Source organism: Bubalus bubalis, chromosome 15, assembly GCF_019923935.1.
Source record: "Bubalus bubalis isolate 160015118507 breed Murrah chromosome 15, NDDB_SH_1, whole genome shotgun sequence".
Classification (NCBI taxonomy): Eukaryota; Metazoa; Chordata; class Mammalia; order Artiodactyla; family Bovidae; genus Bubalus; species Bubalus bubalis.
In genome coordinates this window covers 58,961,286-58,977,303 of record NC_059171.1, presented here as the reverse complement: position 1 = coordinate 58,977,303, position 16,018 = coordinate 58,961,286, and the positions used below count along the sequence as shown (strand labels likewise).

General features: G+C 45.8%; 1 protein-coding gene across 4 annotated transcripts in view; it reads left to right on the top strand.

Annotated features, from left to right (window-relative positions):
- Positions 1-16,018, top strand: part of LYN (LYN proto-oncogene, Src family tyrosine kinase) — a 109,914-nt gene that overhangs the window by 88,563 nt on the left and 5,333 nt on the right. For all 4 annotated transcript variants that reach the window (XM_025265390.3, XM_006041504.4, XM_006041503.4 and 1 more), the window contains exon 11: positions 14,627-14,780. In XM_025265390.3, coding sequence (XP_025121175.1) covers positions 14,627-14,780 — 154 coding nt within the window. The remainder of the gene's footprint in view (positions 1-14,626; positions 14,781-16,018) is intronic.

Below are 16,018 nucleotides of genomic sequence, written 5' to 3'. Positions count from 1 at the left end.
AAGATACATTTTGCCTTCTCGTGTTAAAGGGTAGGACACATTTAAGTCGGAAATTGAGGAACAAGGCAGGTCAGATACCTCAGTCTACGATCATGTAATTCTCAGCCTGTTTAGTACAAAAGTCTTTGACATTAGAGTGTCTGAGTCTGCCCTCATTGAAATATCTACTGATCAAGAAAACAGGGTATAGATAGGGCATCCCTTGTAATAACTCTGAGTTGGAACCACCAGTCTGCAGAGATGGTCAGTTCCACAAAATCGTCTGGACGGGTGTCACCAGCAACAAGGAAGCCCCCCGGTAACAGCTGGATGGTTTCCAGTGATGATTTCAGTGGAAGCTGAGCTGGGGCCTTGTCCCCTTCCCTGTTTCGGGGTCTTCTCCTCTGTCCCTGATTCCTGGAATCCCTTCCTTTGCCTCCGGAGCCTCCTCCCTAGACCTGACTGCTCCTCCTCCCTGTGCCCACCCCACGCCGCTCCTGGCCTCTCTCAGTCATGCTCTCCAAACAACTGATACCTGGTATTTCTTGAATGGAATCGTTTGGTCATTGTTTTTAAAAGCAGGTTCATATTGACTTTTTCTATGCAGGAAAAAAAATGGAAGAAAATTACTTCAAGTGACCTTTACATGAGTGACCTTTACCCAAAATCTTTAGATGCTTTTGTAGCCTTTCACAGATGAGTCCTTCCTTCTCCACCCCTGGAATACCTGCTTTAAGACACTTGTGTTACTTCACTCCCTGGCTTCCTATAATCCAATAGAAGGCTTAAAACTGAGTTGCCAAAAGTCACTCCATCCCCAATTTAAGAGGAGTTTGTTGTCATTGGCGTTCATTCTGAGGTCAAGGTGGAGCTGGAGGCACTTTCCCCAGCTTCACTTTCAGCCTGGGGTCCTGCTCAAGGGCCAGAAGGACAACTCTGTGACCATAGGGCTGCCAGAGCAGAGAGGTGATGCCCAAGGCCACATGGTGCCCTGCCATGGGTGCCACCCTGCAGCTTTGCCCCCTCTGTGCACCGAGACCCGTTCCCCAGCCTCCAGCCCCCCAAGAGCCCTGCCCGAGGATGTAGCCCTAGATTGTGGGCTCATAGGTCCTGCCCGGCCCCCTACCCTAGTGGCAGTGGGCTTATCCTTGAGCAAACCCTCCTGGCAAGAATACTGGAGTGGGTTGCCATTTCCTTCTCCTGGGGATCTTCCCGACCCAAGGATCAAACCCAGGTCTCCCGCACTGCAGGCAGATTCTTTATCATCTGAGCCACCAGGGAAGCCAAAAAATTCCTGATGAAGACGGCCCCAGCCTTCTTCGGGTTTGCAGCGCACCAGGCTCCTATCTCAGTCTGTCCCCAAGCCCACTCTTGGAGACCACCCACTTTATCTTTTCTGTTTCTTTCAGTGCACCTACTGCAGTGTGAATATTTGGGCAGTTCTGGTTTATCTCTGTGTCCCAGACACTTAGCACAGTGCCTTGCATGCAGTAGGTACTCAATAAATATTTGTCGAATGACTGCACTGACCCACGCGGGCGCTGCCTGTGTTCAGTTTAAAACAACAGAGCCTGCTTTGCATGGCTCTGAATGAGTAATTAGAAGAGCCTGTGTTTCTGGTGTTTTCTGGGCCACTCTTCAGGTGGATTTACCCATGAAACATGTTCCTGGTACATTTCTTTCTCCCCTCCCTCTGACCGTGCTGACTTCCCTGTACTAAGCTCACATGATTGGTCAAAAATCACAGTGAGAGAAAAAGAAGGAAGTAGAACAGAAGTAGCCAGGCCTTTCTGAAAAGACAAAGAGCTGTCTTGTTTCCACTGTCTGTGGAGTAAAGAACTCCAGGGGGATGAGAAACGATAAATGAAATGTTGCACATGACAGCCAGTGGCGGATGCTTTTAATCGGGAGAACACTTTTAAATGGACGAGTTTTTCCTCTCTAGTGCCATTCAGATTCCTTTGAAGCTGGAATTCAAGGGGCGAAGGGGCTGGCAGGCTTTTCTTAGCAACCGGCGTTTCTAGCCCTTGTTACCTGTTACACACACACACAGTCGTGTCTATGATGTCCCTATCTGAGCTGCTCTGAGCTGGAGAACCACCTGCACGTTGGTTGGTAAGCATCATATTATACTCAGGTTGGCAGCCGTGTGTTTTAGCTGATCTTCTTCATCGTTTCCACACCTTCCATCTCCCCCTTTCTGGACCCCCGGCTTTGAGATCCGCCAGCCCACCGTCCATCCCAGGATCCCTGGGCACTGCCTTTCAGCGCGACACTCACCCAGGCACCCCCCTCCATCCCCCAGAGCCCCAGCCATTGCTGGTGACCATCCAGGCATGTAGACCCTCACACTCAGTCCTTCTGTTTCTTGAGTTCCTCTCCCCCAGGACTCTGTTCTCACCTGCTGGAGCCCCACCATGGTTATGGCCAGAGACTCTGCCCCTGGGCCCCCATTCCTGCCCTTCATCCCCCATCCCCCATCTGCCTGGCTCCTGCTCCAGGCCTCCATGTTTCCTCCTCTGCACGCCCCCCATGTTTCTTTTCTCCCCTGACCTGGCTTCTGTGCACCGCCTGCCCCCTCCTTTATCACTTACGCTTGGGTCAAGCCCAGCCCTTCACCTGTTGGGCCCCCATGTGTGCACACCAGCCGTGACCACTGCTGACGGAAGGCACTGGCTCTTCTGCTTCTAGACCAGGGGTCGAGCTGCCTAGGGACCCCACTCACACACACGTGTCCCCAGACCGAAAACCCTCCCCCTCCCGCTCTCCTGGGTCACTTGCTGTCGCTCCCTGGGAAGGAGAAGCCAGCACACTCACTCCTTCCTGACAGAGGCCGCCTGCACTGGGCACCAAGACCTGTCCCCTCTTCCTTTCAAGACATGCGTGCGCGTTTAGTCACTTCAGTCATGTCTGACTGTGCAACCCCATGGACTGTAGCCAGCCAGGTTCCTCTGTCTATGGAATTCTCCAAGCAAGAATACTGGAGTGGGTTGCCATTTCCTTCTCTAAAGGGTTTTCCCGACCCAGGAATTGAACCCACATCTCTGGCATTGCAGGCTGATTCTTTACCACCAAGCCACCTGGGAAGCCCTCCTTTCAAGACATTGCCCTAGAAATTCTGCCCTGCTGTTTTCCCTTCATTTCTGTGCCGTTCCCATAGGAAGTATGATACAGCGCCCCTTCTCCTCCACACCCCTCTTCAGCTGCCTCTACTTCCAGTTCACTCCACCCCATCACGACAAAGGTCCTTGAAGGACCATATGCTCTCTTCACAATTCTTCCCCTCCGGCTCTCTCTAGAGCCCACCAGCTCTCGAGCAAACAGCTCTAGACAAGTCACCTCGGTGACCTCACCACACAAGTCCAAGGGCATTCCTCAGACTTATAGCGGCGTGCTTGATCTCTCTCTCCTCCCAGACATTCCTCTTCACTTGACTTCTGGGACACTGCTCTCTGGGTTTCCTCCCACTTCATTGGCAGTTTCCTCCTCGGCTCCCAGCATTTAAACACTGGAAGGTCCCCGAAGTCAGTTCTTGGACCTCCTCTTTCTCCAGATTTACCTCCTGAGTGATCTCATTGAGAGCACAGTGTACTTCCCTAGGGCTGACATAACCAGCTACCACCAACTGGGTATCCAAACCATCGGGACTTTTTATCCTCTCACAGTTCTGGGAGCCAGACGTCCTACCTCAGTGTGTCAGCCGGCTGCACTCACCCAGAGGTTCTAGTGGAGGACTCTCCTGCCTCTTCTGCCTCCTGGTGGTTCCTAGAATTCCCTGGCTTGCCACAGCATCACTTTTTCTTCACAGGCCTTCTCCTCTCCGTGTGTCTCTCCATGTGTCTTCTCTTAAAACAACACTGCTCATTGGTTTAGCTGTTGTTCAGTTGCTAAGGCATGTCCGACTCTTTGCAACCCCATGGTCTGCAGCATTCCAGGCCTCCCTATCCTTCACTATCTCCTGGAGTTTGCCCAGATTCATGTCCCTTGAGTCAGTGATGCCATCCAACCATCTCGTCATCTGTCACCCCCTTCTCCTGGCCTCAGTTTTGGTTTAGGACCCACCCTAAATTCAGGATGCTTCCCTGGTAGCTCAGATGGTAAAGAATCTGCCTATAATATAGGACACCTGGGTTTGATCCCTGGGTTGGGAAGATCCCCTGGAGGAGGGTATGGCTACCCACTCCATTATTCTCACCTGGAGAACTCTATGGACAGGGAACCCTGTCAGGCAACAGTCCAGGGGTTTGCAAGAGAGTCAGACATGACTGAAGCAACTTGGCAGGCATGCACTATTTCTTTATTGTCAGTTGTGTTTATTTAGTATAGCTGAAATCATGCATCTTTTCCTATATTTATTCTTTGTTTGCAGTTTATTTTTCTGGGAATTCTTTCTTTAAGCTTTTAACCATTTTTTTTTGGTTATTAGTTCATCATTATCCATCCTTTCTAATTATTCTTTTCATTGCATATTAGCTTTGTACCATATGTGCTGTGTTATATGTATTGAACTTAATATTACAGTTTTTCATTTAATTAAAAACTCTCCAGGGACTTCCCTCGTGGTTCAGTGGCTAGGGCCCCATGCTCCCAATGCAGGGGGTCTGGGTTTGATGTTTGATCAGGAAACTAGATCCCACATGCTGCAGCTAAGACCCAACACAGCCAAATAAATAAATATAAACTAAATCTTTTTTTAGTATTTAGTACATACATCAACATGTATGTACCTATTAAAGTATAATATTCTATCCTGTAACTGTATCATGATTTCCTTACCATTCCTTGGTTTATGTTTGGGGAATCTCCACTTTTCCATTAATACAAGTAACAAAAGCTTTCTTTACTTACTGCACCTGTTTCCTTATGCCCCAGTTGCCACATAATAAGATCAGAGTAGGAATGTTTTCGAGTCACTTGACAGTTTTAGTTTTCATTGAGCAGATTTGCACATTTGCATCCCGCGACTTGTCCCTCTGATGGAGGTGTGTGGGGCAAACCCCGTCAGGCCACATTCCTCCTTAGAGGCAACATTGATCTGGCCCTGTAAAAGCTTGGGCAGAAGAACCAGTGGCTTTTCTCTCATTCCTCCATCCTTGGGATAAGTTGAGAACATTTCGCTTCCTTCTTCTCCTTCTAAGGTGATAAGCACGGTTCATTAGCCGCAGGTCAGAGTAGGTCATCTTGATAACAGTAGCAGCAGTGAAATTGATGCAGAAGAGGGGACAGTAAGCAAAGGAGATTTCTGATCTTAGTGTCGGTTATTCACTGCCCTCTCCTGGGTGTACAGAGTGGGGAGTCCCTGACCTGACTGGGAGGAGGTGATCATTGACAGGTCATCCCTTTTCAGCCTCAGGCAGCTGATACCAGGGAACCCGTCAGTGGACATGGAGTCCAGCTCCAGATCCTCCCAAGGGTGATGTCAGCCGCTCAGCAGGGGAGGCAGCGTGAGCAAGGCTGCACTCGGGCACCTGTGGGCAGCGTTCTGCCCGCTGCCCCTTGGAGATCAGCCCTACTTTCCATTCACCAATACGACCAGATCTGGATGTGGGTCTTATTATTAACAGTGCGTGCTCAGTCGCTTCAGTCGTATGCGACTCTTTATGACCCGTCCTACCTGGCAGACAGTAGCCTGCCAGGCTCCTCTGTCCATGGAATTCTCCAGGCAAGAATACTGGAGTGGATTGCCTTGCCCTTCTCCAGGGATTATTAACAATAGTAGTAATAATTTTTTTGTGGTTTAAATAGTAAATTTTATGTTATGTACATTTTCCCACAGTAAAAAAAAAAATTGCTTAAAAAAAAAGGGAAATCACTACTATTTGCTATGAGCCCATTTCGTCTTTTTTTTTTTTACCATTTTAACTTTTTATTTTATACTGGAGTATAGCCAATTAACAATATTGTGGTAGTTTCAGGTGGACAGCAGAGGGACTCAGCTGTACATATATGTGTATCCATTCTCCCCCAAACTCCCCTCCCATCCAGGCTGCCACATAGCACTGAGCGGAGATCCATGTGCTGTACGGTAGGATGTATTAATGTTAGGAATCATTCATCTCCATCTTGCATTGAGTGGTCTTGCATTCTCCTTTTCAGTCTCATCTGGACTCTCTCAGGTGATGCTACTCTTATCGCATTTCATAGAGTGGAAAAGTTGAGATTTTGAGAAGAAACTTGCCCCTGTTTTGTATAAAACCCAAGATGACTTATTGTAAGTCTCTGACGCATAGTCACAAGCATCTGACTATCTTCTGAGGCGTTGTTGATCTACTTCCTGCTGATCCCTGGTTGTGTATTCACATCACGGCCAGGCCTATTTGAGGTTAGATTGAGGAGTGGCCTGGGGAGGAAGTGGTATGGGAGGAGCCCTGACCACTGCCCAGTTTGACTTGGTCCCCCCAGGTGTGCATGGGCGTCCCTGGCCAGGGTGCCACCACAAGCCGCAGAAGGCACTGCGCGGTGGGGGGCGGTGGGTGTGGCCCAGTCTGCAGCATCCAGCAGGCTCTCCACCTTCTGTTCCTGCTTTCCTACAGCTGGAAGCTCCCCGTTTTACGTTTCAACTGTGATAAAATACACATAACATAAAGTTCACCATTTCATCCATTATTAAACACACAGTTCAGTGGCATCCGGTTGGCAGTGGCATTCCCACTGCTGTGTGGACATCACCGCCATCTATCTCCAGAACCCTTTTCATCCTGCCTAACTGACACTGTGCACCCATGAAACGTTACTCTGCTCCTCCCTCCCACCGGCCCTTGGCAGCCATTACTCGCCTTTCTGGGAATGTGATCCTCTAAGTGCCTTGCATGAATGGAATCATTCAGTATTTGCCCTTCTTAATGATTTATGGCTTATTTACTTCTCTTAGCTTACTGTCCTCAGGGTTTATCCATGTTGTAGTCTGTGTTAGAATTCTATTCCTTCTTATGGCTGAATCATACTCCATTGTTTGTATAGACTGCAATTTGGTTGTTTTTTTTTTTTTTTTAATTTCGCCCATTGACGGACACTTGAGTTGTTTCTACCTTTTGGCTATCGTGAATAATGCTCCTATCATCAGGGGTGCATCTGTCCAAGATCGTGCAAATGTTAACTATCTACTTTTGATTCTTTGTGCTTTATACCCGGTAGTGGAATTGATGGATTGTGCAGTAATCCTATGTTGAATTTTTTGAGGAACACTCATTCTGGTTTCTACAGTGGCTGTACCATTCTACATTCCCATCAGCAATAGCTAATTTCTCCACTTCTTCAACACTGTTTATTTTCTTTTTGTTGTTGTTTGACTGTTTTTATAACAACCGTCCTAATGGATATGAGCTGGTCCAATAAGTTTTTGCAGGAAAAAGTCTATGAGAATTAGTTGACAAATGGCTCTTTCTTTTCTGCTAATGAAGATAAATCTCTTTGATGAAAACTTACTGCTTTAAGTATGATTATTTTGTGATGCTGTCTGTGTGGAAATTGTGTCTTCCTGAGGCTTTGTGGGTCCTTGCATGCTTTTGGATTGATTTTCTTTTTTTTTAATTTGGCTAAACTGGGTCTTCACTGTGGCATGAAGAATTCTCTAGTTACAATGCACGGGCTATCTAGTTGCCCCGTAGCATGTGTGATATTAGTTCCCCAACCAAGGATCAAACCCCTATCTCCTGCATTGGAAAACGAATTCTTAACCGCTGGATCACCAGGGAAGTCCCTGAACCGATTAAATTTTGATCTGTCAGAGAACCTCACCAGCCCTAAGTTTGTATGTGTCAAACTCTGCCCTCATCTTTCAGCTATGAAGATATTACAGACTGCACACTTTAGTGTGGCCACTTGTTACATGATCTAGTTATTATTTCTCCTTTCTCTCCTTTCCCCTGATGTCAACTTGCAAGCATTCTACAGTTTGTAGCCCTTTTTAAAAGGAAAAAGCTAGTACAGATACATAATTAAGAGCACAGGGGGTAGGACCAGCCAGCTTTGGATTCAAATCCAAGTCTGTCTAGGGAAAAAAATCTTACTTCTCCAAGACTCAGCTTTACTAGGAATGTTGGCTACTTCACAGGCTTATTTTAGGGATTACAAATGCCTGGCAAGGTGCCTGGGCAGAGTGAGCAGCCAGTACACGGTGGCTGTGATCATCACCGTCACTGTGATCATCATCACCGTCACTGTCCCCACCGTCCTCGTCATCATCTCCACTGTCATCACCATCAGCATCAAAGCCATAGTTTCCATTATTTCTTAGAAGTTTTGCTGGAAAAAGAGGAATAAAGAAGAATGTTTTAATAACCCAATAAAGCTAAAACATAATTTCTAAGAAATGTGATGCTCCAACATAGCAAGGAATGAGCTCTCTAAGCCATCCCTTCCTTCATCCAAATTATGGACTAAAGAGTGCAGGGATCCAGTATGGAGGCTCAGTGAATATTGATAGAAAAGTACATCTATAGGAAGTATCACCTGCCACAAAGCAAATGCTGTACCATTTGGAGTGCCAAGGAAATGTGTTCTTACTTAAACTTTCTTTCTGAAGACTGTTTTCTCTGCATTTTATTTTCCTTTTGTCATGAAATGGTCTTTTCAGATCCATTTAGGATTAACCCCAGGGTGATGGAGAGAACCCTTCAGAGAGGCTTGAGAGGCTTTTACCCTTTGGCTTGGTTCCAGCTTATTAATATTAACACTATTATTATTTTGTAATCTCCCTAGGGTTTTTGCAAGTGATTAATTATTTGAATTCTATTTTTCCCAAGTGTAGGAAGAAAGTACGTATCTAGAGAGTAAGGCAAACAATGCCTCATGGGACAGGTGCCACGACATGCCACAAGAAAACCAAAGTTCAGTCCTTCCTGCTTTCTGGCAGGTTTCTTGCTCTTTCTCTCTCACTGCTCATCTAAGTGACAAATGTTTTCCAACTGGCCAATTCGAAGACAGGCTGGGTTTTCAGTTCCAGTTTTCTTTCGGGCTGGAATTTCCTGGGGCAGATTTTAGCTTTGCTCGAGAAATCACAGCAAGTCTGTCAATTAGGTTCCTTTATTCCATCCGCTCTGTCTCATGTGGGCTCTGCTCATTAAAATTTTACAAATTACTCATTGAGCAAGATAGCCTGTTACTCGCCCGTTTCTCAGAACAGTGGCTTCCCGGTATGTGGGGTCAGAGCCTCCTCTCTGGTCCTGTCTGGGAAGCTGCTTGGCAGTCGCCCAATGGTCACACTTTTTCTTCTCACAGCATGTTGAAAGGCCTCCCTGGAGAACAGCCAGAGGCTGGGGGTCTGCTTATTTAGCCCCATGATGAGATTGGGGCTTCCCTGATGGCTCAGTGGTGCAGAATCCGCCTGCAACACAGGAGCCCCAGGTTCGAGCCCCAGGTCAGGAAGATCCCCTGGAGCAGGGAATGGCTACCCGCTGCAGTAGTCTTGCCTGGAGAATCCCAGGGACAGAGGAACCTGACAGGCTACAGTCCATTTGGTCTCAAAGAGTTGGACATGACTGAAGCGACTGAGCATGCACGCATACAAGATGAGATTGACCTCTAACTCAGGAAGCATCATTTTTAATGTCTTCTCAGTGCCTAGAACTTTTACGGGGTACCAGATGCCTGGGAAATGTTGCCAGAAGCTGCTGGGTTACTGCTCAGGTGGGGGTCCCAGTGGTTCACTTCTAAGTGGTTCCTCCCTGTCTTCTTGGGATAGTTTACAGGCACACACACACACACACACACACTTGCACACAGAAACATTAAAGAGAGAAAATGTCACCATATATTTCCATTGACGGTAGAAAAAGAGGAACTAGACATGTATGCCTGCCACGCTATTTGACCTCAGGAAATGGCAAGCCCATGTGACCGTCAATCAAGGTAGCTTTAAACCAAGAGTCCAGACACATCACCAACCTTGTCTCCTTGTATGATTATTCTCATTTTAAGTCATAGGGGAGGTTTTTATTTCAAATTTCCACTTGATTCACACACAGACACTCTAGTACAGAGTTGGAAATTAGCCCATGGAGAAAGAGACATTTTTAGTTCTTCTTTAGTGTTGGCAGGTGGTTCAGAAAGTCAAGGTTTTCTCATGTTTGCGCGTCACTGAGCCTGATGCTGGCATGATGCTGACGTGGCTCAAGAGGCAGAGAATCCCCTCCGACTATTTAAAGCTGAAAGGTTAAATCAATTTTCTAAGCCCTGTCAATAACAGCCTGACCCCAGAACCTTGATGTGCAGGAAGAGGTTCCAGTTTCCCTGCCTCTGAGCTGTGAGCCTAGCGTTCTCCCTAAGTTACAAAAGAAACAGAAGCTCAGGACACACGTTCTGTGCTGCCCACCATCTGGGCCATCAGCCCCCGTTTGGCACCCTTGCTTCCCCACCTGGGCTCCTTCCTGCCGGCTGTGGTCATCTTGCTCCTTATTTCTCCTCAGTTGAGTTGTATGGGGACCTCCTTTCCCCAGCCTTAGGAGGACAATTGTCCCTCCATTCATGAGACTGAGACTGAGATTTCATGCCAGTCTGTCTAGAACTTCAAATCCTAAGACAGCTGAAGTTAAAAGCACTGGATCTAATGCAATGCTTCTTTAAGTTCACTGTGCAGACAAAGAGCTTATTAAAATCCAGGTTCTTACCGAATAAATCAGGATCAGAGTCAAGCTCCGGGGAAGCAACAAGGGCCAGGGCAGTTCTGCACCTGGACTGCACATCACAACCAGCCAGAGAGGCCTCGCTCTTAGGGATGCAGTTTTCAGTGGTTTAGGATGAGACCTGGGTTAACATAAGATGCCCAGGGACACAGCCAGTGAGAGTTAAGAAATATGGTCATAAGGGTTAAAACTGAATTTAACCACTAAATGAGCAGAAGGGAAATTGAAGTCACTTCCAAACCATTGTGCTAACCTGTGGCATGACTCTAGGAAAATAATTTCCTTTCAGCCTTGTCGAATTTTCCAAAAGGAAAGATAGTTATTGCTTTTTTTCACAATATATAGGGCTACTTGAATGAAAGAATATTTTCCTGCTTAATTTTAGCCTGGTTATTTTCATTCTGACAGAGTGTTAACCTCATCCCAGCCAAGAATATATCATCATCCATCTTATTTGCCACTTTTGAGTCATAGGGAAAAATGGGCTTTATACCTTCTTTGCTTAATTTAGCTTCTAGACCGAGAATTCAAAATGGGGCAAGATTGCCCCCACGGGAGTCAGAATTTGTTCATGGGGGAGGAGGAAAGCTTAGATATTTCTGTGGCCCTCCACAGCTCAGACCTACTGGACGAAATCCTATTTCCTGGTATTTTGTTGTTGTTGCTCAGTCACTAAATCATGTCCAACTCCTTGCGACTCCATGAACTGCAGCATGTCAGGCTGCTCTGTCCTCCACTATCTCCCAGAGTTTGCTCAAACTTATGTCCATTGAGTCAGTGATGCCATCCAACCATCTTATCCTCTGCCACTCCATTCTCCTCTTGCCCTCCAATTTTTCTCCTTAGAGGGTGATAATGAAAAAAGGCTGAGAAGCACTGTTCCAGACTAAGACAACCCATGCATGTCCGAGCTTGTATGTCCTTCCTGAACTCTGCCTGGGGAGGGTTTGTGATAGCGTTTCTGAGCTGTGAAATTTGAGCTTATCAACAATGAATTCTAAGAGGAAATGTCAAAAGCATTCTTTTCTCTTCTCAGCAGAATAGTTTCCTCTTGATGAAAAATTTGAGTTCCAGAAGCATCAAATTGTGAGCTCTGTTGCTGATGGGACATTCTGGGATGTGACCTGGAGGTCAGCCCTCCTGGGTGTCAGTCCTGGCTCTCTCCCTCCCTCTGTGACTTTCAGGAGGTTCCTGTGCCTCTTTAAGTCTCATTCACATGTGTATAATTGAAATAAAACTTTCCTGATAGATTGTTTTCAGATGAAATGTGAAGTAGGTTTAATGAAGGTAAAACAGTGTCTGGTGCATAAAAAGCGCCCCTTTAGTGCTGGGAGAAGTGATGGTTATTACCATCTCTCTATATATCTATCTATCTACCTGTCAGTCAGCCACCTTATTATTATCATCATCATCTATGTAAAATACCTCTGGGTGCAAAGGAATCTTCCTGAATCAGATTCTGTCCTCATCAGACCTGAGCAACTCCGCCTAACTCCTTCACAATTCACCTTTCCCAAGCTGGTGGGATTAACAGATACATGCTGTGTGCATGCATCCATGCATATTAAGTCACTTCAGTCATGTCTGACTCTTCACGACCTTATGGACTATAGCCCACCAGGCTCCTCTGTCCATGGGATTCTCCAGGCAAGAATACTGGAGTGGGTTGCCATGCTCTCCTCCAGGGAATCTTCCCAACCCAGGGATCAAACCTGCGTCTCCCCATTTCCTGCATTGCAGGCAGATTTTGTACCCACTGAGCCACCTGGGAAGCCCCAGATCCTTGCTACTATATATAAAATAGATAAACACCAAGGACCTGCTGTAGAGTGCAGGAAACTATATTCAATATCTTGTAATTACCTATAATGGTAAGAATCTGAAAAAGAATACGCATGTATTGGGTTGGCCAAAAAGTTCATTCAATTTTTCCATAAGATCTTATGACAAACCGGAATGAACTTTTTGGCCAACCCAATATACAGGTATAACTGAGTCACTTTGTGGTACATTACGACTGGAACTTTGTAAATGAACTATAATTTAATTAAAAAGAAAGTGGAGGGTGAGCACCGCCCCCCCTCTTTGGGTCCCGGAGGATGGCTGAGCCTGGGGGTGATGTATTTATGCAACAGCTCTTTCTTCCATGCTGACAGCTGGTAGGCTAAGTGGCCCAGAGGAGGGAGAACATATTCACGCAAGGAAAGTTGATCCTGGATTGCATTAGCCAGAGTGGTCTCTGATTTCCTGGTGTTGCGAAATAGAGAAATAGCGCTGGTTTTACTTTAGTCAAAGTAAATACAACAACCAAACAAACAAACAAAAAAAAGATTAAGGTTTAAAAGAAAGAAAGAAACCCAGAAAGACCAATGCATACAGACCAGGGAAATAGTACATTTTATATAAAAAGAGAATTGTAGTCTTTTGTGACCTCAGAACAAGTCCTATCCAAAAGCTTTTGTTATGCTCTCATATCCATTGTTTATTCCACTTGGCGAATGCTAATGTTTCGAATGTTCATCTCAGTGAGCGCTGTTATTATTATTTGCAATATGAGCTCCTTACCAAACCCTAAGATGAAAAAGAAAGCCAGAATAAGTGGGACTTGCTGCAAGTCTGTTGTTATGTCAGAGAATCATGTTTTTTAAAAATGCATTCAGGTCTGTGTAAATGCAGAACTCGGTGAGTGTGTAAGAAGAGCCTTACCAACAAGTTCCCAGGTTGCTTTTCATGAGCTGAGCATTCAGACCCGTCACCGAGAATGAGAGAAACATGAGTCCTTGGTGCACCAGGTTAGAGATCAGCCTGTGTCCCCCGGGCTGCTCGGGGTGGTGGGCCACATCCTGGAACCATGTCTGGAGTGTCCCTGATGTGGTGTCCAGCTTGCTTTGGAATCACAGCAAACCTCGGCTCTTCCTGGTTCCCAATCCAGTCTTTGGAGTCTATGGTCCCAGTCTGTAGTCATTGGAGTCAGGAGAAGCATTGCATGTAGTAAGGAGCTAAGCCTTTGCTGAGCCGCAACGCCTGGCTGAACTGGCCTTTGATGAGTGATAAGGAGGATGCTGTTGAGGATGGAGTTAGGAAGGAGTCAGGTCTGCCACCCTGAGCTGCCTGGAATTCAAGGTAGGATTTGCAGAATACACTCATTCCTGTGTGAAGTAATCCTAATTAGTTTTCCCTCTAACTGCTCACCAGACACAGCTCCTTCATCCTTCCCTTCCTCCCGCCCTCCCTTCCTTCATTCATCCCTCTCTCTTTCCTTCCTTTCCCTCCCTCCATCCCTCCCTTACTCCCTTCCTTTCTTACTTCTTGATTCTTATCTTAATAATTTGGTAATGTTTTCCTAAATAACTCTATTTTAATTCCTTAACTCGATTTTCCAGTAATTGCTGTGTAGCGGTTTCACCTCCCCTGTTTTATCTTTGGCTCATTGCTTCTCTCCTGCCATCCATCAGCTTTGTGTCTGGGTGACTCTTTCTGCTCATCCTGGAGGAACTGTGCAGAGAGAGCTTGGAGCCTGGGTCCTGTGGGCAGTTGACTAACTGTACAGCAGGGATGTGGTGACAGGGACACCAGTAAATCCAGCTCTGTTTCTCTATTTCACAACAGCAGGAAGAAATCAGAGACTACTCTGGCTAATGGAATCTAGAATCATCTTTTCTTGCATGAATATGTGGTGACAGGTACAGCCTGCTCTTGGGTCTGTTAGTACATCACTCCCCCGGCTCTGTTTTCACTTCTGAAAAGCTGGGACAATGATGTCCTTGTATCTACAGAGTCTTCAAAAGGGCCTCCACACATTCAGAAAGGTTGAGACAACTTAAACAATCATGTTGAGACTGATTGTCATCATTGGAGATTTGGAGGAGCGGTTATTTTAGAGAGGACTCAAGGGGGCGATTGTAATTTACCCTCTGTTTGAAAAACTTGAACCATCAGAATATCTACAAGAACTCAGAAGCTTTCTGATCTTCCTCTCTGGGCCTAAGTAGAACGTCTAAAGGAAAGCCTTGTTCTGTTTCCAGATCGCCGAGGGAATGGCATACATCGAGAGGAAAAACTACATCCACAGGGACCTACGAGCCGCTAATGTGTTAGTGTCCGAGTCTCTCATGTGCAAAATCGCAGACTTTGGTCTTGCTCGAGTGATTGAAGATAACGAGTACACAGCCAGAGAAGGTATGTTCCCAGAGCTATCTTTAGGTGTTTGGTTATTGTTTAGTTTTGTTTTGCTTTTGCCTATTTTTAACAAAGCGATTACAATAGGCATCAAAAAAAAAAAAAAAAGAATTCATTTGGTACAATATTCAAAATGTACCATAGTTGCAGCTTGTGGTATATCCTAATTGTTTTCTTTTTAAAAAATTACTCTTTCGATTATCTCTCTATGGTACTTTTATAAAATTTAAAAATGCTGTCATTTGTATTTCAATTAGGCGAGGCAAAACAAGAAGAGGCTTGGCAGAATCATAATTCTTTGTTCATATTACATGTCAGAGCTTTTCACCCAATGAGGTACACTTTGCTTCACTGTAGAAAAAATATTTGTAACAATAATTCTATACTATACTATTCAAGGCTGTATTCTGGCCTTTTAACTGTCGGGTTGCCCAAAAATTTCGTTCAGGTTTCTCCATTGCAGCTTGTGGAAAAACCCGAACGAACCTTCTGGCCAACCCAATACAAATTAAAACATGGAAATTATCACACACACACAGAAGTAAATGTAACACTACAAAAACACACTCCTTTATTTCCCCACGTTCCATATTACACGTGGAAACCAAAGAACACCCAGAGCAGCGTAAATCCCCGAGTCCCGGGCCTGGCGCTCCGAGGCCGGCCCTCCCGGTGCTGCGCTGGCGTCTCCTGTTGGAGACTGTTCTGTGTTGCTTGTGATCTGAGGACTCCGACAGTCTCATTCCTGAAAGTTCAGTGAGTAGTTTTGGGGATTTTTTTGCAGTGCTTTCTCTTCTGAAAGAGTCAAGCACTTCCTTGACATTCCTAAGACTTGTTAAAGATTAATTTAACAACATGTGTTTTATTTCTGGAAGGTGCCCACAGAATTCATAGATGTGACAGGCAGACTGAAAACATTGCTTTGATTTGTGAAACATCTCTTGCATTTGTCATGCTTAATGTGGTTCTCCTGCCTCAAGTTTCGGTACTCTTTGGTGGACTATAATTTATCTTTGGCCTTAATCACCTTCAGCAAAATGGCAGGTCAAGGAAAACCGTTTGAGGAGAAGTGGGTAAAAGGAAAAGACCCTAATGCTGAGAAAGATCGAGGGCAGGAGGAGAAGGGAGTGACAGAGGAGGAGATGGTGAGATAGCATCACCTATTCAATGGACATGAGTTTGAGCAAACTCTGGGAGGTAGTGAAGGACAGGGAAGCCTGGTGTGCTGCAGTCCATGG